At 43.0% G+C, this 22091-nt stretch overlaps 1 protein-coding gene across 1 annotated transcript in view; it reads left to right on the top strand.

The window, feature by feature from the left end:
- The window catches only part of RNF213 (ring finger protein 213), a 244566-nt gene that overhangs the window by 125588 nt on the left and 96887 nt on the right, over window positions 1-22091 (top strand). Inside the window, exons 18-24 of the mRNA XM_077266309.1 lie at window positions 3047-3220; window positions 3298-3444; window positions 6278-6885; window positions 18809-18974; window positions 19116-19333; window positions 21632-21772; window positions 21882-22046. Coding sequence (XP_077122424.1) covers window positions 3047-3220; window positions 3298-3444; window positions 6278-6885; window positions 18809-18974; window positions 19116-19333; window positions 21632-21772; window positions 21882-22046 — 1619 coding nt within the window. The remainder of the gene's footprint in view (window positions 1-3046; window positions 3221-3297; window positions 3445-6277; window positions 6886-18808; window positions 18975-19115; window positions 19334-21631; window positions 21773-21881; window positions 22047-22091) is intronic.

Here is a 22091-nt window from a genome sequence, read left to right on the forward strand (position 1 = left end):
GGTTATTGCCGCATGGCATTACTGGAAACGGAGCGTTGCTAAAGGCCTGGGCTGGATCCGGGGGCCGCTGGAAGGTGAATATATAACTATTTTTTATTTTAATTATTTTTTTTTAACAGGGATATGGTGCCCGCATTGCTATATACTACGTGGGCTGTGTTATATACTGCTTAGGCTGTGTTATATACTGCTTAGGCTGTGTTATATACTGCTTATGCTGTGTTATATTCTGCTTAGGCTGTGTTATATACTGCTTAGGCTGTGTTATATACTGCGTGGGCTGTGTTATATACTACGTCGCTGTGCTATACTACGTGGCTGTGCAATATACTACGTGGCTGTGCAATATACTACGTGGCTGTGCAATATACTACGTGGCTGTGCAATATACTACGTGGCTGTGCAATATACTACGTGGCTGGGCAATATACTACGTGGCTGGGCAATATACTACGTGGCTGGGCAATATACTACGTGGGCTGTGCTATATACTATGTGGCTGTGCAATATACTATGTGGCTGTGCAATATACTATGTGGCTGTGCAATATACTACGTGGCTGTATTATATACTGCGTGGGCTGTGTTATATACTACGTGGCTGTGCTATATACTACGTGGGCTGTGAGACTCTTTCTCCCGGGGCCCTCAAAAACCTGGAGCTGGCCCTGGCTTCACTGATTGGTCGCGCCCGGCCGGGCGAAACCTGTGTATTCATTGCATTATTCTGAAATCTTCATAAATAAACTACATACATATTCTAGAATACCCAATGCGTTAGAATCGGGCCACCATCTAGTTTAAAAATAATTGTTACAGAAAGGGGCACAAATTCTAACGTGTTGTAGTCGTCCTTTTGTGGTCATAAAAAAATAAAAATGTAGAAAAACCTACATAAATTTCCTTTATTTTTCCTTTATCTTTTTTCCTCTCGTGTCTCTTCGACGTGCTAGAATATTATCCTGGATATCGTCATACCTAACTGACCGAACATTCAGCGTCTCCCATTCACACACCACCTCCTCACCTCGCCCCCTATCTGTCGGAGTCCCGCAAGGTTCAGTTCTAGGGCCCCTGCTCTTCTCCATTTACACTTTTGGACTGGGACAGCTCATAGAATCTCACGGTTTTCAGTATCATCTCTATGCTGATGACACACAGATCTACATCTCTGGACCAGATATCACCACCCTACTAACCAGAATCCCTCAATGTCTATCTGCTATTTCATCCTTCTTCTCCGCTAGATTTCTAAAACTTAACATGGGCAAAACAGAATTCATTGTCTTTCCCCCATCTCACGCGACCCCCCAACGAACCTATTCATTGCAGTAAACGGCTGCCCACTCTCCCCAGTCCCACAAGCTCGCTGTCTCGGGGTAATCCTTGACACTGATCTCTCCTTCAAACCGCATATGTAAGCCCTTTCCACTTCCTGCCGCCTTCAACTCAAAAATATTTCACGGATCCGTACATTCCTAAACCAAGAATCTGCAAAAACCCTAGTCCATGCCCTCATCATCTCCCGCCTCGACTACTGTAACTTCCTGCTCTGTGGCCTCCCCTCTAACACTCTCGCACCTCTCCAATTTATTCTAAACTCAGCTGCCCGACTAATCCACCTGTCCCCCCCGCTATTCCCTGCCCTCTCCCCTCTTTCAATTCCTTCACTGGCACCCTATTACCCAGAGACTCCAGTACAAAACCCTAACCATGACATGCAAAGCCATCCACAACCTGTCTCCTCCATACATCTGTGACTTCGTCTCCCGGTACTTTCCTGCATGCAACCTCCGATCCTCACAAGATCTCCTTCTCTACTCCCCTCTTATCTCCTCTTCCCACAATCGCATACAAGATTTCTCTCACGCATCACCCCTACTCTGGAACCCTCTACCACAACACATCAGACTCTCGCCTTCCATCGAAACCTTCAAAAAGAACCTGAAGATCTGCCTCTTCCGACAAGCCTACAACCTGCAGTAACCACCGATCGACCAAACCGCTGCATGACCAGCTCTACCCTCACCTACTGTGTTCTCACCCATTCCTTGTAGATTGTGAGCCCTCGCGGTCAGGGTCCTCTCTCCTCCTGTACCAGTTGTGACTTGTATTGTTTAAGATTATTGTACTTGTTTTTATTATGTATACCCCTCCTCACATGTAAAGCGCCATGGAATAAATGGCGCTATAATGATAAATAATATAAATAAATAATTATGTTAGAGTCTCTTCAGCTGCATGTCTTTCTAAGGCTACGTTCACATTTGCGTTGTGCGGCGCAGCGTCGGCGACACAACGCATGCAAAAACGCATGCAAAACGCAGCTTTTTGTGACGCATGCGTCCAATTTTGATTTTCGGCGCAAAAAAAATGCAGCATGCATCGTCCTGTGCGCCCTGACGCTTGGGCCAAAAATGACGCATGCGTCACAAAACGCAAGACAACGCATGTCCATGCGCCCCCATGTTAAATATAGGGGCGCATGACGCATGCGCCGCTATGCGTCGCCGAACCTGCGCCCGACGCAACGCAAATGTGAACGTAGCCTAAGAGGCAATCCCTGCATGTGTTGTGGCTGTCTAACAGCCTCGAGACATGCAGCCGTGAACATATTATACGAGCACGCCAAAGATACTGTTGACACACTAGCATGCTCAGATAGCGCCTTATCAGATTACGTTCGTTCATCACTAATGATGGACAAATACCCTGAAATCCATGCCTGCAAATGAAGTGTCTGATTTGGCCTATAAGTATGTGATAAATCATATGGCATGGCTCGCTAAAGGGTCGATATTGACTTTTAGGATATTTGCATAGTATTGGCTAGGCTTTTTTTTTTCATTATATTGAGTTTTAACATTTGGTTTCTTTTTTTTTTGTCTTCCAGTATTATAATTATTATTAGTAGTATCAGTACTAGCTGTGTTTTGTGGTATCCGTATTCAGTACAGTGAGAACAAGGACCAGCCATTATGCGGAAGAGGAAGAAGAAAGCAAAAGCAGCAGCATGTGATCTGTGATATGTTTATTTTATTTTATAGGAACAGACACCAGTATCATTCAGCATACTAATGAGGATATTCAGGAGCTGGTGGCAATGTCGGAATCTGTGTTTCTAGATGCCAGAAAAAGTGTAATTGACGGTTCTGTGATTTTTAAACATTTGGAGTATATTTTGAAGAGCAAAAAACAGTTTTCGGATATTTTTATACTTCGTAAGTTCTTTGACAGACACTAATATAATGTTTTGAATTCTAATGACCAGTTAACAAATTGATCTTTGTATTTTTAGGAGTAGAAAAAAGTGAGAACATTTCGTTGACTGACATGAGATTGGTGCTCAGGTGGAGGGAGAAAGAATTGGATACTTTAAAGAAGCAGCGTGAGTGGGTCGGCTGTCTCCTCAAAATGATCCAGAAAATTGCTCAGTTTACAACAGGTACTGATTACTAAAAATGAGCTTGTATACAAAAGAAGAATGGAGGTTCATTATCATAGTTTTCTATGTAATTGTGAATAGTGCACTATTGAGTGAACAGTACGACAACCTCCAAAAGAAGTCAATGGTGGCATCAGACAATGTCTTCATTATCCTTCTTGGTGGATTCTTCTCTACTTTTGTATGTTTCTGGTGACCTTATCACTGCTGGAAACATGAGGCGGTAACTGCAACCCATTCAGATTGCACAGGTATTCCAGCTCCTCCACGATGGCACACCCACACTAGCCGACATAAGAAGGTTTGCAGTATCTCCCAGCACAGTCTCAAGAGCAAGGAGTAGATACACGGACATAATCCATTACACAAGGAATGTCAGACAGGGCCCTAGAAAGGCATCAACCCATCAGCAGAAATAGTATCATACAAGCAATGGTGAAATTTGCCATTAACCTTGGACAGGCTCATGGATGGTTGGTAGAAATTATTATTTAATGAGATAAATGGTTGTTGTGCTCTGTCCCTTGAGTGGCACTGAGGAAACAAAAACAAACCAAAATACTGGTGCCCATAGGGCATCACTGTCATGCTGAGTGAAGGATAAGTTAAGGCCCCGTCTCACATAGCGAGATCGCTTGCGAGATCGCTGCTGAGTCACAAGTTTTGTGACGCAACAGCGACCTCAGTAGCGATCTCGCTATGTGTCACACGTACCAGCGATCAGGCCCCTGCTGTGAGATCGCTGGTCGTGTCGGAATGGCCTGGACCTTTTTTCGGTCGTTGAGGTCCCGCTGACATCGCTGAATCGGTGTGTGTGACACCGATCCAGCGATGTCTTCACTGGTAACCAGGGTAAACATCGGGTTACTAAGCGCAGGGCCGCGCTTAGTAACCCGATGTTTACCCTGGTTACCAGCGTAAATGTAAAAAAAAAAAAAACCGTACATACTCACCATCTGATGTCCGTCAGGTCCCTTGCCGTCTGCTTCCTGCTCTGACTGACTGCCGGCCGTACAGTGAGAGCGCAGCACAGCAGTGACGTCACCGCTGCGCTCTGCTCTCACTGTACGGTCGGCACTGTCAGGGCAAGAAGCAGACGGCAAGGGACCTGACGGACATCAGATGGTGAGTATGTACTGTTTGTTTTTTTTACATTTACGCTGGTAACCAGGGTAAACATCGGGTTACTAAGCGCGGCCCTGCGCTTAGTAACCCGATGTTTACCCTGGTTATCCGGGTGCTGCAGGGGGACTTCGGCATCGTTGAAGACAGTTTCAACGATGCCGAAGTCGTTCCCCTGATCGTTGGTCGCTGGAGAGAGCTGTCTGTGTGACAGCTCCCCAGCGACCACACAACGACTTACCAACGATCACGGCCAGGTCGTATCGCTGGTCGTGATCGTTGGTAAATCGCTATGTGAGACGGGGCCTTTAGTGCACAACATCTGAAAGGGGGAGCCCAAACACTAGGGAAGAGAGGAGTGGAGACTAGGCAGATCTAAAATCAACCTGTCTTCCCTAAACATCCCTATATAGGTTCTGCGAAATTATAAAACGCCTTATTTTGGCTATAACTGCACCACAAACTAAAAGAGCCACCTTGTTAGAATGCAGCATTAGTTTATAATGGCTGGAGGGGATGACAGTGTCCCTTTAACAATAATCCCTCCAACTTTTCATGATTAGGGAAAACTACAAGCTGCTGTGTCTGAAGCTTTTAGTTTTCTATAGTGGTTTACTGCTGAAAATATATTACTTTATGTTTTCCTCTAATAGAAGGGGATGCCTGCCTGGGTAGCTTTTTGGGATAGCAAATGGTGTAAGGCTTTAACCACAGACTTCAAGAGTCTAGATAGGTCTCCTTTGACTTACATGTGCTCCTCAGAAAATTACAATATCATCAAAAAATTTACTTATTTCAGTTCTTCAATACAAATGTGAAACTCATATTATATAGAGTCATTACAAACAGAGTGATCTATTTCACGTGTTTATTTCTGTTTATGTTGATGATTATGGCTTACAGGCAATGAAAAGCCAAAAGTCATTATTTCAGTAAATTAGAATAATTACCAAAAACACCTGCAAAGGCCTCCTAAGCGTTTAAAAAGGTCTTAGCCTGTTTCAGTAGGCTCCACAATCATGGGGAAGACTGCTGACTTGACAGATGTCCAGAAGGCTGTCATTGACACACTCTACAAGGAGGGTAAGCCAAAAAAGGTCATTGCTAAATAAGCTGGCTGTTCAGAGAGTGCTGTATCCAAGCATATTAATGTAAGTTGAGTGGAAGGAACCAGGATCCAGTGCATGATTGTGAGGAGTTATTGCCTGTAATAACTCTAATGGCAAAAAGGGGGATACAGAGTGTAGGACTTCCTTTGAAGGATCCTGGCGCTGTGTCCCAATATAAAGTCCTGGCAGAAGCATCCATAGCTGGCACTGGATTCTGGACAGGATGTAAGATCACAATAAAGAAACCTAAAGGGACTTCATAATTCTCCTATAAGAGCTGATAAGCTGAGTGTAAAAAATAAAAACTTGTTCCCTAGAGAATCTGCATTTAAGCCCACTCACATGATAGTGGGGATGTGCTGGAGACTAGATTTGAGGCCTAAGCCGCTGAAAATCCAGGAGCTAGATCATTGAGGCTCTGCCAGCATATGGCGACCTAAATCACGGCAGAGTGCTGTATTGCCATATGTCGCATGAAATTTATATTAATACGGTACATTGTTTGCTTTCCAGTCATTTATTGCCTTTCCTGAAGTATATCCATTTACAGCTGGATGAATATTATCAACTTATAATCAGGCCACTCTTATCTTTAATTGCAGTCGATGTTTCTGAAGTTCAGAAGAAGTATTCACAAAATCTGGGACCCCAAAAACTGAATGAGCTATTGTCTGTAGAGACTCTTGGTAATGGCGTCCAAGAAGATTCCGTGTCTTACTATGGATTGGCACCCGACTTAATGCCTATGGCTCACTGTATGCACAATTTCATCAACAGTCATTTGTTCGTTACTTGCTGGGAACAAGAAGCGCATGTATATCAAGACAACATCGAAGAATTTGATGACGAAAGTGAACTTGAAGATGACGCTGAGTTAACATTAGTAGAATTAAGGGATCGCATCTTTACTCCCTGTCTGGAACGTTGTAAAATAATTTATGATGATTTAAAGACAGGAAAAGTCACGTTTGAAGTCGTTGACGATTTCTTGAGAGATTTCAAAAATCAATACAATCAGTTACGCAATGAATTTAAAGGCTTGTGTCGTCTGGATGGAGACACTGGAAGATGGATCTCTCAACGGGTGGCGCAGATTGAGCAGTATCACCAGCTTGACTTAGCCTTCCGCTCAGCAAAGGCCATAGATGATGTGAAATCTTTATTAAATCTTTCTGGAAATTTTCAGACTTTGAATACATTGTTGGAATTTGTAAGTACTTTAAAAACCATGCCTTTGTCATAGTATTATTTTTTGTGTATTTGCTTGTCTATGTTCACTAGCATAGCATCCACTATTACTAGCATTACTAGCATCACTAGTACTAGCATCACTAGCATAGCATTATACAGCATTACTATTTTTCCCGATCCCCTCAAACCATTCGAAGAAGAAATATATGCAGACAGAAATTTACCACTGTTTTCACACAGTCTTTAAAATCTATTGATTTACTTTTATAGTACTTTAATAGTTACATCCATATATATTTGGACAGACAACATTTTTCTAATTTTGGTTATAGACATTAAAACAATTAGTTTTAAACAAAACAAGTCAGATGCAGTTAAAGTTCAGACTTTCAGCTTTCATTTGAGGGTATCCACATTAAAATTGGATGAAGGGTTTAGGAGTTTCAGCTCCTTAACATGTGCCACCCTGTTTTTAAAGGGACCAAAAGTAATTGGACAGATTCAATAATTTTAAAGGGAACCTGTCACCCCCAAAATCGATGATGAGGTAAGCTCACCGTCATCAGGGGCTTATCTACAGCCTTCTGTGATGCTGTAGATAAGCCCCCGAAGTTACCTGAAAGAGGAGAAAAAGAGGTTAGGTTATACTCACCCAGGGGCGGTCCCGCTGCGGTCCGGTCGGATGGCTGTCTCAGGTCCGGTCCGGCGCCTCCTATCTTCATTCCATGACGTCCTCTTCTGGTCTTCACTCCGCGGCTCCGGAAAGGTCAGAGAGGCCCGGCGCCTGCGCACTGCAGTACTTTGCTCTGCCCTCAACAGGGCAGACATAGTACGCCTGCGCCGGAGCCGCGGCGTGAAGACCAGAAGAGGACGTCATGGAATGAAGCTGGGAGGCGCTGTAACGGACCTGAGACGCCCATCGGAGCGGGACCGGCCCTGTGTGAGTATAATCTAACCTCTTTTTCTCCTTTCATGTAACATCGGCGGCTTATCTACAGCATTACAGAATGCTGTAGATAAGCCCCTTATGACGGTGAGCTTACCTTACCAACGATTTTGGGGGTGACAGATTCCCTTTAAATAAAATGTTGTTCATTTTTAGTACTTGGTTGAAAACCCTTTGTTGGCAATGACTGCCTGAAGTCTTGAACTCATGGACATCACCATACGCTGTGTTTCCTCCTTTTTGACGCTCTGCCAGGCCTTCACTGCGGTGGTTTTCAGTTGCTCTTTGTTTGTGGGCCTTTCTGTCTGAAGTTTAGCCTTTAACAAGTGAAATGCTGCTCAATTGGGTTGAGATCAGGTGGCTGACTTGGCCATTCAAGAATATTCCACTTCTTTGATTTAATAAACTCCTGGGTTGCTTTGGCTTTATGTTTTGGGTCATTGTCCATCTGTAGTATGAAGCGACGACCAATCAGTTTGGCTGCATTTGGCTGGATCTGAGCACACAGTATGGCTCTGAATACCTCAGAATTCATTTGGCTGCTTCTGTCCTGTGTCACATCATCAATAAAAACTAGTGACCCAGTGCCACTGGCAGCCATGCATGCCCAAGCCATCACACTGCCTCCGCCGTGTTTTACAGATGATGTGGTATGCTTTGGATCATTAGCTGTACCTCGCCTTCACCATACTTTTCTCTTTCCATCATTCTGGTAGAGGTTGATCTTGGTTTCATCTGTCCAAAGAATGTTCTTCCAGAACTGTGCTGGCTTTTTTAGATGTTTTTTTTTAGCAAAGTCCAGTCTAGCCTTTGAACCCTCTGTAGTTACTTTCATGCAGTCTTCTCTTTATGGTAGATTTGGATATTGATACAGCAAAAATGTAGAAAAAAGTGGGCACTCACCATCTGCTAATGTTCAGTCTTTATTGTACCACATGCCAAATGCAAAAATAGCAGGGAGAAACGTGATCTAAAAAGACGACGATCGTTTCGCGCTGCTGCGCTTCCTCGGGTCTTGATGCAGAGTGTGAGTGGGAAGACTCTATATAGCGGAAACTGCCGCCAGGTGGCCACCCACTCACCTGCATAATCACAATCCTACTAGTCTAATAAAAACATAAAAGTGATTAAAAACAAAGTGAGAATAAGCACTTTACATAAATATTTTACATAAATATGAAATTATGAACATGAACTGTGCAACCAACATCATATTTTATTGCCAACTCTCCATTATAAATATACTGACATATCCAGTCTCTCGTTTAACCCCAAGGGTCCTGTAGCATTAACCCTCATGATCCACTTCCCCTCTCTTCTCAGAAGTAGTTTATTATGGTCTCCTCCCCGATCAGATAAAACTACTCTTTCTAATCCCGTAAATCTCAAAACTGACGCATCCCATCCATGATGTAAACGCATATGTGATATTAACCGAGGGACACCCTTACCAGTGCTGATTGAATTGAAGTGTTCTCTGAACCTCACAAACAACGGTCTAATAGTTTTCCCAATATAGTAAAATCCACATGGGCAGAACAAGGCATATACCACATATGTGGTCCTGCATGAAATGAACTGCTGCACTTTGTGTGACAGGACCTAGCCTTATTAGTTTATCAATCATGTGATACCCACAAAAATTGCAGTGACGGCATTTGTAGTTACCTTGAGGGGTCCCGTCCTGAAGCCAATTAGGTCGGGTTGTACCGATATTATTATGAACTAAAATGTCTTTTAAATTCTTACCCCGACGGCACGCAAATAAGGGGCCTCTGCTGGCCAGTTCAGTTAATGCAGGATCTCTTTCTAAAATGTGCCAGTTCTTCCTGACTGCTGTTCTTATTGCCGAATCCAAGGGTCCGAAGGTAAAACTAAAAGTAAATATTTTCTGCCTTTTATCTTTGTGTTCCCTGTGAGGATTTGACATCTGATTTATCAGCCCTGACTAAGGCTTTATCTAAAGTTGACTGGGGGTAACCTCTAGCACTGAACCTGTCATATAACTCACGCGCTTTTTTCTACATTTTTGCTATTTCATGGACTATATTTCTGTGGCAGCACCCACGTTCTGCAAGTGGCATATACGCTGAATATATGACACACACACACATGTACAGGTGTTTTCACTAGCGGTTGGTGCGGCAATCTGTTTTTCTTTTTGCTTTGAACTTGGAGATTGATACGCCGACCTCCTGGAGAGTGTTGTTCACTTGGTTGGCTGTTGTGAAGCGGTTTCTCTTCACCATGGAGATTATTCTGCGATCATCCACCACTATTGTCTTCCGTGGGCGCCCAGGTCTTTTTGCATTGATGAGTTCACCAGCGCTTTCTTTCTTTCTCAGGATGTACCAAACTGTAGATTTTGCCACTCCTAATATTGTAGCAATTTGTCGGATGGGTTTTTTCTGTTTGCGCAGCTTAAGGATGGCTTGTTTCACCTGCATGGAGAGCACTTTTGACCGCATGTTTACTTCACAGCAAAACCTTCCAAATGCAAGCACCACACCTCAAATCAACTCTAGGCCTTTTATCTGCTTAATTGAGAATGACCTAACGAAGGGATTGCCCACACCTGTCCATGAAATAGCCTTGGAGTCAATTGTCCAATTACTTTTGGTCCCTTTAAAAACAGGGTGGCATATGTTAAGGAGCTGAAACTCCTAAACCCTTCATCCAATTTTAACCCCTTCATGCCGTGGCCCTTTTTCGTTTTTGTGTTTTCGTTTTTCGCTCCCCTCCTTCCCAGAGCCACAACTTTTTTATTTTTCCGTCAATATGGCCATGTGAGGGCTTATTTTTTGCGGGACAAGTTGTACTTTTGAACGACATCATTGGTTTTACCATGTCGTGTACTAGAAAACGGGAAAAAAATTCCAAGTGCGGTGAAATTGCAAAAAAAGTGCAATCCCACACTTGTTTTTTGTTTGGCTTTTTTGCTAGGTTCACTAAATGCTAAAACTAACCTGCCATTATGATTCTCTAGGTCATTACAAGTTCATAGACACCTAACATGTCTAGGTTATTTTTTATCCAAGTGGTGAAAAAAAATTCCAAACTTTGCTTAAAAAAAAAAAAAAAAAGTGCCATTTTCCGATACCCGTAGCGTCTCCAATTTTCATGAACTGGGGTCGGGTGTGGGCTTATTTTTTGCGTGCCGAGCTGATGTTTTTAATGATACCATTTCGGCGCAGATCCGTTCTTTTGATCGCCCGTTATTGCATTTTAACGCAATGTCGCGGCGACCAAAAAAACGTCATTCTGGCGTTTCGGATTTTTTTCTCGCTACGCTGTTTAGCGATCAGGTTAATGCCTTTTTCTATTTGATAGATCGGGCGATTCTGAACGCGGCGATACCAAATATGTGTAGGTTTGGTGTTTTTTTTTTTATTGTTTTATTTAGGATGGGGCGAAAGGGGGGTGATTTAAACTTTTATATTTTTAATATTTTTTTCACATTTTTAAAAACTTTTTTTTTTCACTTTTGCCATGCTTCAATAGCCTCCAAGGGAGGCTAGAAGCAGGCACAGCCCGATCGGCTCTGCTACATAACAGCGATCATCAGATCGCTGTTATGTAGCTGAAATGCAGGTGTGCTGTGAGCGCCGACCACAGGGGGGCGCTCACAGCAGGCCGGCATCAGTAACCATAGAGGTCTCAAGGACCTCTATGGTTACCTTCCTGATGCATCGCCGACCCCCGATCATGTGACGGGGGTCGGCGATGACGTCATTTCCGGCCGCCCGGCCGGATGCGGTAGTTAAATGCCGCTGTCTGCATTTGACAGCGGCATTTAACAGGTTAATAGCGGCGGGTGAATAGCGATTTCACCCGCCGCTATTGCGCACACATGTCAGCTGTACAAAACCGCCGGAGCGCACATCAAAGCAGGGGACCCGAAAGCAGGAACAGGGGGAGTGGTACTTCAGCCCAGGGGGGTTGGCTTCACCCCCCCGTGGCTACGATCGCTCTGATTGGCAGTTTCACTTTCAACAGCCAATCAGAGTGATTTGTAATATTTCACCTAAAAAACTGGTGAAATATTACAATCCAGCCATGGCCGATGCTGCAATATCATCGGCCATGGCTGGAAACACTGACCCCCCCCACCCCACCGATCGCCCCCCCCAAGCCACCGATCTGTGGTCCGCTCCCCTCCGTCTTGTGCTCCGCTCCCCCGTCCTCCTGTCCGCTCCCCCCGTGCTCCTATGCCACCCCCCTGTGCTCCGACGCCCCCCCCCCCCCCCGTGCCCCGATCTCCACCCCCTGATACTTACCGAGGCTCCCGGTGTCCATCCGTCTTCTCCATGGGCGACGCCATCTTCCAAAATGGCGGGCGCATGCGCAGTGCGCCTGGCCGGCAGATTCGATCCAGGTATAATTTGATCACAGTGATCAAAATAAAAAAAATAGTAAATGACCCCCCCCCCGTTTATCACCCCCATAGGTAGGGTCAATAATAAAAAAAAAGAAAATATTTTTTTTTCTTTTTCCACTAGGGTTAGGGTTAGAACTAGGGGTAGGGTTAGGGTTAGGGCATGTGCACACAGTGCGGATTTGGCTGCGGATCCGCAGCGGATTGGCCGCGGATCCGCAGCGGATTGGCCGCTGCGAATTCGTAGCAGTTTTCCATCAGGTTTACAGTACCATGTACACCTATGGAAAACCAAATCCGCTGTGCCCATGGTGCGGAAAATTCCGTGCGGAAACGCTGCTTTGTATTTTCCGCAGCATGTCAATTCTTTGTGCGGATTCCGCAGCGTTTTACACCTGTTCCTCAATAGGAATCCGCAGGTGAAATCCGCACAAAGAAACACTGGAAATCCGCTGTAAATCTGCAGGTAAAACGCAGTGCCTTTTACCCGCAGATTTTTCAAAAATCGTGCGGAAAAATCTCACACGAATCCGCAACGTGGGCACATAACCTTAGGGTTAGGGTTGGAATTAGGGTTAAGATTAGGCTTGTGGTTAGGGTTACGGATAGGGTTAGGAGTGTGTTGGGGTTACAGTTGTGGTTAGGGTTGGGATTAGGGTTAGGGTTGGGATTAGGGTTAGGATTAGGATTAGGGTTGGGATTAGGGTTACGGGTGTGTTGGGGTTAGGGGTGTGATTAGGGTTAGGGCTACAGTTGGGATTAGGGTTAGGGGTGTGTTGGGGTTAGTGTTGAAGTTAGAATTGAGGGGTTTCCACTGTTTAGGCACATCAGGGGTCTCCAAACGCAACATGGCACCACCATTGATTCCAGCCAATCTTGCGTTCAAAAAGTCAAATGGTGCTCCCTCCCTTCCAAGCCCCGACGTGCGCCCAAACAGTGGTTTACCCCCAAATATGGGGTACCAGCGTACTCAGGACAAACTGGGCAACTGTTGGGGTCCAATTTCCCCTGTTACCCTTGCAAAAATAAAAAATTACTTGCTAAAACATAATTTTTGAGGAAAGAACAATTATTTTTTATTTTCACGGCTCTGTGTTATAAACTTCTGTGAAGCACTTGGGGGTTGTACGTGCTCACCACACATCTAGATAAGTTCCTTGGGGGGTCTAGTTTCCAAAATGGGGTCACTTGTGGGGGGTTTCTACTGTTTAGGCACATCAGGGGCTCTGCAAACGTAACATGCTGCCTGCAGACCATTCCATCAAAGTCTGCATTCCAAAACGTCACTACTTCCCTTCCGAGCCCCGGCATCTGCCCAAACAGTGGTTTACCCCCACATATGGGGTATCAGCATACTCAGGAGAAACTGGTCAACAACTTACAACTTTTGGGGTCAAATTTCTCCTGTTACCCTTGGGAAAATTAAAAAATTCTGGGCTAAAAAAATATTTTTGAGAAAAGAAAAATTATTTTTTATTTTCATGGCTCTGCGTTATAAACTTCTGTGAAGCACTTGGGGGTTCAAAGTGCTCACCACACATCTAGATAAGTTCCCTTGGGGGTCTAGTTTCCAAAATGGGGTCACTTGTGGGGAGTTCCTACTGTTTAGGCACATCAGGGGCTCTGCAAATGCAACCTGACGCCCGCAGAGCATTCCATCAAAGTCTGCATTTCAAAACGTCACTACTTCCCTTCCGAACCCCGACGTGTGCCAAAACAGTGATTTACCCCCACATATGGGGTATCAGCGTACCCAGGAGAAACTGGACAACAACTTTTGGGGTCCAATTTCTCCTATTACCCTTGGGAAAATAAAAAATTGTGGGCTAAAAAATAATTTTTGAGAAAAGAAAAATTATTTTTTATTTTCATGGCTCTGCGTTATAAATTTCTTTGAAGCACTTGGGGTTCAAAGTGCTCACCACACATCTAGATTAGTTCCTTGGGAGGTCTAGTTTCCAAAATGGGGTCACTTATGGGGGAGCGCCAATGTTAAGGCACAGAGGGGCTCTCCAAACGCGACATGGTGTCCGCTAATGATTGGAGCTAATTTTCCATTCAAAAAGCCAAATGGCGTGCCTTCCCTTCCGAGCCCTGCCGTGCGCCCAAACAGTGGTTTGCCCCCACATATGGGGTATCATCGTACTCAGGACAAACTGGACAACAACATTGGGGTCCAATTTCTCCTATTACCCTTGGGAAAATAAAAAATTCCGGGCCAAAAATCATTTTTGAGGAAAGAAAAATTATTTTTTATTTTCACGGCTCTGCGTTGTAAACTTCTGTGAAGCACCTGGGGGTTTTAAGTGCTCACTATGGATCTAGATAAGTTCCTTGGGGGGTCTAGTTTCCAAAATGGGGTCACTTGTAGGGGAGCTCCAATGTTTAGGCACACAGGGGCTCTCCAAACGCGACATGGTGTCCGCTAACGATTGGAGATAATTTTTCATTCAAAAAGTCAAATGGCGCTCCTTCCCTTCCGAGCCTTACAATGTGCCCAAACAGTGGTTTACCCCCACATGTGAGGTATCGGTGTACTCAGGAGAAATTGTCCAACAAATTTTAGGATCCATTTTATCCTGTTGCCCATGTGAAAATGAAAAAATTGAGGCTAAAGGAAATTTTGTGTGAAAAAAAAAAAATACTTTTTCATTTTTACGGATCAATTTGTGAAGCACCTGGGGGTTTAAAGTGCTCACTATGCATCTAGATAAGTTCCTTGGGGGGTCTAGTTTCCAAAATGGGGTCACTTGTGGGGGAGCTCCAATGTTTAGGCACACGGGGGCTCTCCAAACGCGACATGGTGTCCGCTAAAGATTGGAGCCAATTTTTCATTCAAAAAGTCAAATGGCGCTCCTTCCCTTCCGAGCCCTGCCGTGCGCCCAAACAGTGGTTTATCTCCACATATGAGGTATCAGCGTACTCAGGACAAATTGGACAACAACGTTCGTGGTCCAGTTTCTCCTTTTACCCTTGGGAAAATATAAAAATTGTTGCTAAAAGATCATTTTTGTGACTAAAAAGTTAAATGTTCATTTTTTACTTCCATGTTGCTTCTGCTGCTGTGAAACACCTGAAGGGTTAATAAACTTCTTGAATGTGGTTTTGAGCACCTTGAGGGGTGCAGTTTTTAGAATGGTGTCACTTTGGGGTATTTTCAGCCATATAGAACCCTCATAATGACTTCAAATGTGAGGTGGTCCCTAAAAAAATGGTTTTTGTAAATTTTGTTGTAAAAATGAGAAATCACTGGTCAAATTTTAACCCTTATAACTTCCTAGCAAAAAAAAAATGTATTCCAAAATTGTGCTGATGTAAAGTAGACATGTGGGAAATGTTATTTATTAACTATTTTGTGTCACATAACTCTCTGGTTTAACAGAATAAAAATTCAAAATGTGAAAATTGCGAAATTTTCAAAATTTTCGCCAAATTTCCGTTTTTCACAAATAAACTCAGAAATCATCGACCTAAATTTACCTCTAACATGAAGCCCAATATGTCACGAAAAAACAATCTCAGAATCGCTAGTATCCGTTCCTGAGTTATTACCTCATAAAGGGACACTGGTCAGAATTGCAAAAAACGGCCAGGTCATTAAGGCCAAAATAAGCTGGGTCATGAAGGGGTTAAGAAAGTCTATCACCCTCAAAAACTCGATTTAAACTTCTTACACAGTAATTTTGGGGAATTATAAGAATCATCTCTGTACTATGGTATTCACTTGCGTATTTGTATATATAAAAAGAGTATTATTTCTTATGCAAATGAAGTAGCTTTGGTGCACCCTTGGGTTGACCAAAGGCTCACTGCTCTGTTCTGCTCCCTCTATTACCATGCAGCACACTATTCCTTATACAGTGGCTTGGGAAGTATTCACCCTCTTGGCATTTTTCATGTTTTGCATGTGTTTTGCTAGGTCACAACCTGGAATTTTACGTTTTTTTTTTTTGAGGGTTTGCATCAGTTTATGTAAAGAACTGTGAATATTTAGTTTCCGTTTTATTATGAAGAAAACAACAAATAAAACAAAATAACTGAAAACTTCAGTGTGCATAACTATTCACTCCCCTAAAGTCAGTACTTTATAGAGCCTCCTTTATGGCAATTACAGCTATAAGTTACTTTGGATAAGTCTATCTGAGCTTTCCACTGGTATTTTTGCCATTCATCAAGTCAAAATGGTCCAGCTCGTTCAAGTTAGATGGTGTCCTCTGGTGAACAGCAATCTCCAAGTCTGACCATATATTCTCCATTTGATTAAGATCTGTCCAATCCAAAACATTTGCACGTTTCCCCTTAAACCACTAAAGTTTTGCCTGAGCAGTATGTTTTGGGTCCTTGTCTTGTTGGAAGGTGAACCTCTGTCCCAGTCTCAAATCACTGACAGACAAAAACAGGTTTTGATGAAGAATATCCATGTATTTTGCACCCTCTTATTTCCCCTCGTCTTGGACCATTTTCCCTGTCCCTACTGCCGAAAAAGATCCCCACAGCATGATGCTGCCACCACCATGTTTCACTGTGGGGATGATGTTCTTGGGGTGATGAGGGGTGTTGGTTTGGTGCCAGACCTATAAATAAAGGCTTTTTTATGCCCACTCTTCCATAAAGACCACCTCTATGGAGTGTACAGCTTATTGGTCGTATGGACAGATACTCCCGTCTCTACTTGGAAACTGCAGCCCCTTCAGTGTTACCTTTGGCCTCTGTGCTGCCTCTGATTAATGCCCTCCTTGCCCAGGCTGAGAGTTTTGTGTGTCGGCCCTCTCTTGGTAGATGTCTTGTGGTACCATGTTCTTTCCATTTAATGATCATGGATTTGATGGTGCTCCGGGGGATCATCAGAGATTGGGATATTTTTTATAACCCAACCCTGACTTGTATTTCTCAACAACTTTGCTTCTGACTTGTTTGGAGATCTCCTTGGTCTTCATGGTGGTGTTTGGTGGTGTCTCTTAATGGTGTGGCCTTTCAGAAAATGTGTGTAAATAAGCACATGCCAATTTCTAATTACCGTATATACTCGTGTATAAGCTGAGATTTTCCTCCTCCCCTCGGCTTATACACAAGTCATTGTCCAGAAAGCCGGAACGGCGGAGCAGGGGCTGGCGGCTGTGGCACAGTGACAGCTGCAGCTCCTGCCGCCGGCTAACAGAAGACCTCATACTCAACCTCCTCACGCCGTCGCTGCATTTCCGTCCCTGCATCTTCGTTGTCCCGGCACGGCAGCTCTTCCTGTGCTCAGCGGTCACGTAGTACCGCTCATTAAGTTAATGAATATGCACGCGTCTCCACTCCCATAGGCGTGGAGCGCATATTTATTACCTTAATGAGTGGTACCTCGTGACCACTGAGCACAGGAAGAGCTGCCGCGCCGGGACAATCGAGATGCAGCGACGCACGAGGAGAGTGAGTAGGACTGTGCCTGGTGGGGGATGTGAGCCGTGCGGGATCGGGGGAGCCATGCATACAACAGGGTGAGCCACACATAGCAGGACAGAGATAAGGGGACATGCATACCTGGCTTATACTCGAGTCAATAAGTTTTACCCAGTTTTCCATGGCAAAATTAGGTGCTTTGGCTTATGCTCAAGTATATACGGTATTTTATTCCATAAATATAACTTATGCCTTTATTTTTCTCACTTCACTTCACAGCTTAGACTATTGTGATGCTTCAGAAAGAAGAAAAAGACTAGACTAATAATGGCATGCACATCCAGAATATAAGAAATGAAAAAACCTTTATTACACCTCAAACGACAATAATAACCCATTTAAAAACACACATACATGACCAACAACATCTGCAAATGGCCAGGCTGAATAGGCCATAAAGTGAGCAAATATGCAACTGAATAAGTAACTGGCTATAAATATAAGCAAATGTAAGGACTAGACCTTAACCGGTGAGACCTAGTAGAATGGTTACCTATATGTAGAAAAAGTATATGCTACACGACAACCCATGTTACATCAAGATTGAGTGTGATCACGGCAGAGTACACTAGGATGGTATGGGAACCAATGATTATTATAAAGGATGTACCAATGGAAATGTTTCTGCCCTGATTTGAGACACTTACAAGGTGTATAGCAAGTCCCAAAGCTCTGGTTTGTTAACCTTGTCAAAATGGGAGTCAATTCCCACAAATGTAGGGCCCTATGCAGAAAAATATATATTTAGAAAGCAAGACAAGGGTATCAAACCTGAGCTTTGGGACTTACTATACACCTTGTAAGTGTCTCAAATCAGGGCAGATACATGTTCTTCACAGACTAGTTAATTCACCCCATGTTTTGTTAATTATTGATGTAATTTATGATAGTAGTGCACCCATTATCTTATTCAAGTATTTTGATGCACCATACGCAAATCAGATTACAAAAATATTTAAACATAGGTTGTAATGTAACAAAATAGGTAAAAAAAACTTAAGGGGGGGGGGGGGAGTGATTACTTTCTCAAGCCACTGTATTTAGAATATGACATATTTCATTTTTTTCTTCTGTAAGTTGGTATGTAGTTTACACCGCGCATCTACAGAATTTCCACAATTTCTGAACATGGACTGCTCTTGATTTAGCTTCTTTTTGTGTTGTTTTTGGCTACTTTAGGCTGAAGACTTTGAAAACTTTAAGCAGAAGCCTCTTTCTTGCATAAATGACGAAGTGATGAAAACGAGACAGCTCCTATCGGAAATAAAAGATGAACATATCGAATGCCTGATGGAAATTGTATTAAGAAAAGACTTCTTGCAATGGGTTAAGGAAGCATTGGAAGGTACTCTTACAATTTTTTATTTAAATATGTAGCATTTACTCGTAATTTTACCAAGGCTTTACCGTGGCGAATAGTCAGATCAACTGCTGGAAATTTTTTATTGTTGAACCAATTGATTTTTAAACTTCTTTTTTTCTTTAGATGTCAATGAATTAAAAGTGTTTGTTGATCTGGCCTCCATCTCTGCCGGTGAAAACGATATGGACGTAGATCGTGTTGCCTGCTTCCATGATGCTGTTTTGGGTTATTCATCTTTACTGTATGAACTGAACGCACAGTCTGGCTTTGATGACTTGATGGCATGTTTGCAAAAACTGTGGAAAGCTTTAGAAAGTGACAAAGACCTCCCCAAAAAGTTGGTAAGTGTAGAGTAATAATATTGCTTCGATTAATATGTGGAAAAAAGTTGTTCCTAGAAAAATAAAAGTATTCTTCTGAGTGGTTCAGACATTGGTATCTGTGCCTACCAATCAAGAGTTGAAATATATTGAAAGAAATTTTAAATGACAGCTGAACTTAATAGAAAACCTCCGACTGTTAACTATTTTAAAGCAATTTCAATAAAAAAAATGAGCAATCATTCATCAATGAAAGGAAACACGTCAACACAGTGTTTGGCAGGTTTGGTCTTCTCCCTCTCGGGATTATCTGGGGGCAGGAAATATGTCAACGCAGTGTTTGGCAGGTTTGGTCTCCTCCCTCTCGGGATTATCTGGGAGCTTCTACTGCTATTCAAATGTATTAGTTGCTTTTACTTCTTGATTTGAGAAGCCGCTTTCTCAAAATCAAGATTTTGATTGCTAGTTTTGTTTCCATAAAAAATCAAAACCTCAATCACACTGTGTGAGCTTCTACATGTCAACTTATATAAATTAGATCTAAATATCTCAACTTGTCTCTGCTGGAGTTTAAACTGCGTGACAGGCGGCAAATCTACTAATGAGTAACATGTTACACCTTTATTTAAAGAGAATCCGTCAGCATGTTTTGCAATGTAATCTGAGAACAGTATTATGTAGGTAGGGGCTGAGTACCTGATTACAGTGATGTCACTTAGCTTACTTTAGGTGGGATAGAATCAGTTTTCTTTGCTCCAGATCTAGCAGATCTAAGAATGCTGAGCTGTGTATAACCCCGCTACACCACTGATTGGCAGCCTTCTGTGCACACTGTATATTGACAGAAAGCTGCTTATCAGTGGTGGAATGCAGGTTTGGACCAGGAGGCAGAAGACACCTAGTCCTTTCTTTAGTGAAAACCTCCTGCTGACAAAACACTGATTTTTATATCAACAGAGAAACAGACCAGTAAGTGATACATCGCTGGAATCGGTGTCTCAGCCCCTACATCATAATGCTTTCAGATTGCATAGCAAAAACCTGTTTTTAGATTCCTCTTAGAGTACTGTGACAAAAGTTGAGCTATATACCAGTGTATGTGTACACTATATATAATGTTTGCAATTACACATGTTTTGTTATAAATGTTTATTTTCTTTACGTGCATTGCATCAACAAAAAAAAACTGAGGAAAAAAAGGTCAAATTGCACATAATTTCACACACAACCCCAAAAATGGGTCGTACAAAATTGTTGGCACTTTCCTATATTGTGGGAAATCAACTTTGTTAGCATGTGATGCTTTTTGAAACTCGCCTGTGTCAAGTAACAGGTGTGGGCAATAGGAAACTCACATCTGAAACCAGATAAAAAGCGGAGACGTTGACTTAATCTTTGCATTGTGTGTCTGTGTGTGACACACTAAGCATGGAGGACAGAAAGAGGAGAATGGAACTGTCTGAGGACTTGAGAACCAAAATTGTTGAAACATATCAACAATCTCAAGGTTACAAGTCCCACCTCCAGAGATCTTGATGTTCATTTGTCCACGGTGCGCAACATAATCAAGATGTCTACAACTCCTGGTACTGTACCTAATCTATCTGGACTAGGACAGCAGAGGAAAATTGATGAAAGATTGCAAAGCGTGATAGTCTGGGTGATGGATAAGCAGCCCCAATTAAGTTCTAAAGAAATTCACTCTGTCCTGCAGGCTAGGGGTGCATCAGTGTCAGCGTGAACTATCCGTTGACATTTGAGGGAAATTAAACACTATGGCAGGAGACCCGGGAGAACCCTACTGTTGAAACAGAGACATAAAAAAGCTAGACTGCAGTTTACCAAAATGTAAATTAGTATGCCAAAATCCATCCAGGAAAGCGTCTTGTGCTTGGTAAAGCACATCATTCTACTGTTTATTAAAAATCGGAACGAGGCCTACAAAGAAAAGAATACAATACCTACAGTCAAACATGGTGGAGGTTCAAAGATGTTTTGGGGTTGTTTTGAGGACTCTGGCACTGGGGGCCTTGAGTGTGTGCATGGCATCATGAAATCTGAAGATTATCGAAGGGTTTTGGGTCATAATAGAGTGCCAAGTGTCAGAAAGCTGGGTTTGCATCCTAGATCATGGGTTTTCCTGCAGGTCAATGACCCCAAGAATACTTCAAGAAGCACCCAGAAATGGATGGAAAGAGAGCACTGGAGAGTTCTGAAGTGGCCAGCAATGAGTCCAGATCTAAATCCTATTAAACATCTGTGGAGAGATCTTCTAGGAGACCATTTTAACATAACCTGTTATTTATTTTGTCTATGTAGAAAGACTCTGCTCGCCATATAGAATGGCTGAAAACTGTGAAAGAAAGTCACGGATCAGTGGAACTGTCCTCGTTGTCGTTAGCAGCTACAATTAACAAGAGGGGAGTGTACATAATCCAAGCGCCCAAAGACAACAAAAAGGTAATTCTGAAAACAGGCTACAAATCTTTTACTTTTGAGGAGTTCTATGCTGTCAGCACATCTTTTACTATGTGCTCTGCTTTTCACGTGGTTCTGTCTCATTGCACAGATTACCCCAGATAGTGTGATGCAACTCAATCTCCAAGAGGATGGAGACAGCAGCGTAACTGAGCGCAGCTACACGCTGGAGGAGCTGAAGGAATTACTGAATAAACTTATGCTAATGTCAGCAAAAGGAGACCAGAGCAATGAGGAGGTGGACAAGTTCTCAGAGGTAAGTTGGGTTTATGGTTGTTGTTGTTTTTTTTTTATAATTTCA

The sequence above is a fragment of the Ranitomeya variabilis genome, chromosome 5 (assembly GCF_051348905.1).
Source record: "Ranitomeya variabilis isolate aRanVar5 chromosome 5, aRanVar5.hap1, whole genome shotgun sequence".
In the NCBI taxonomy this organism is placed as follows: Eukaryota; Metazoa; Chordata; class Amphibia; order Anura; family Dendrobatidae; genus Ranitomeya; species Ranitomeya variabilis.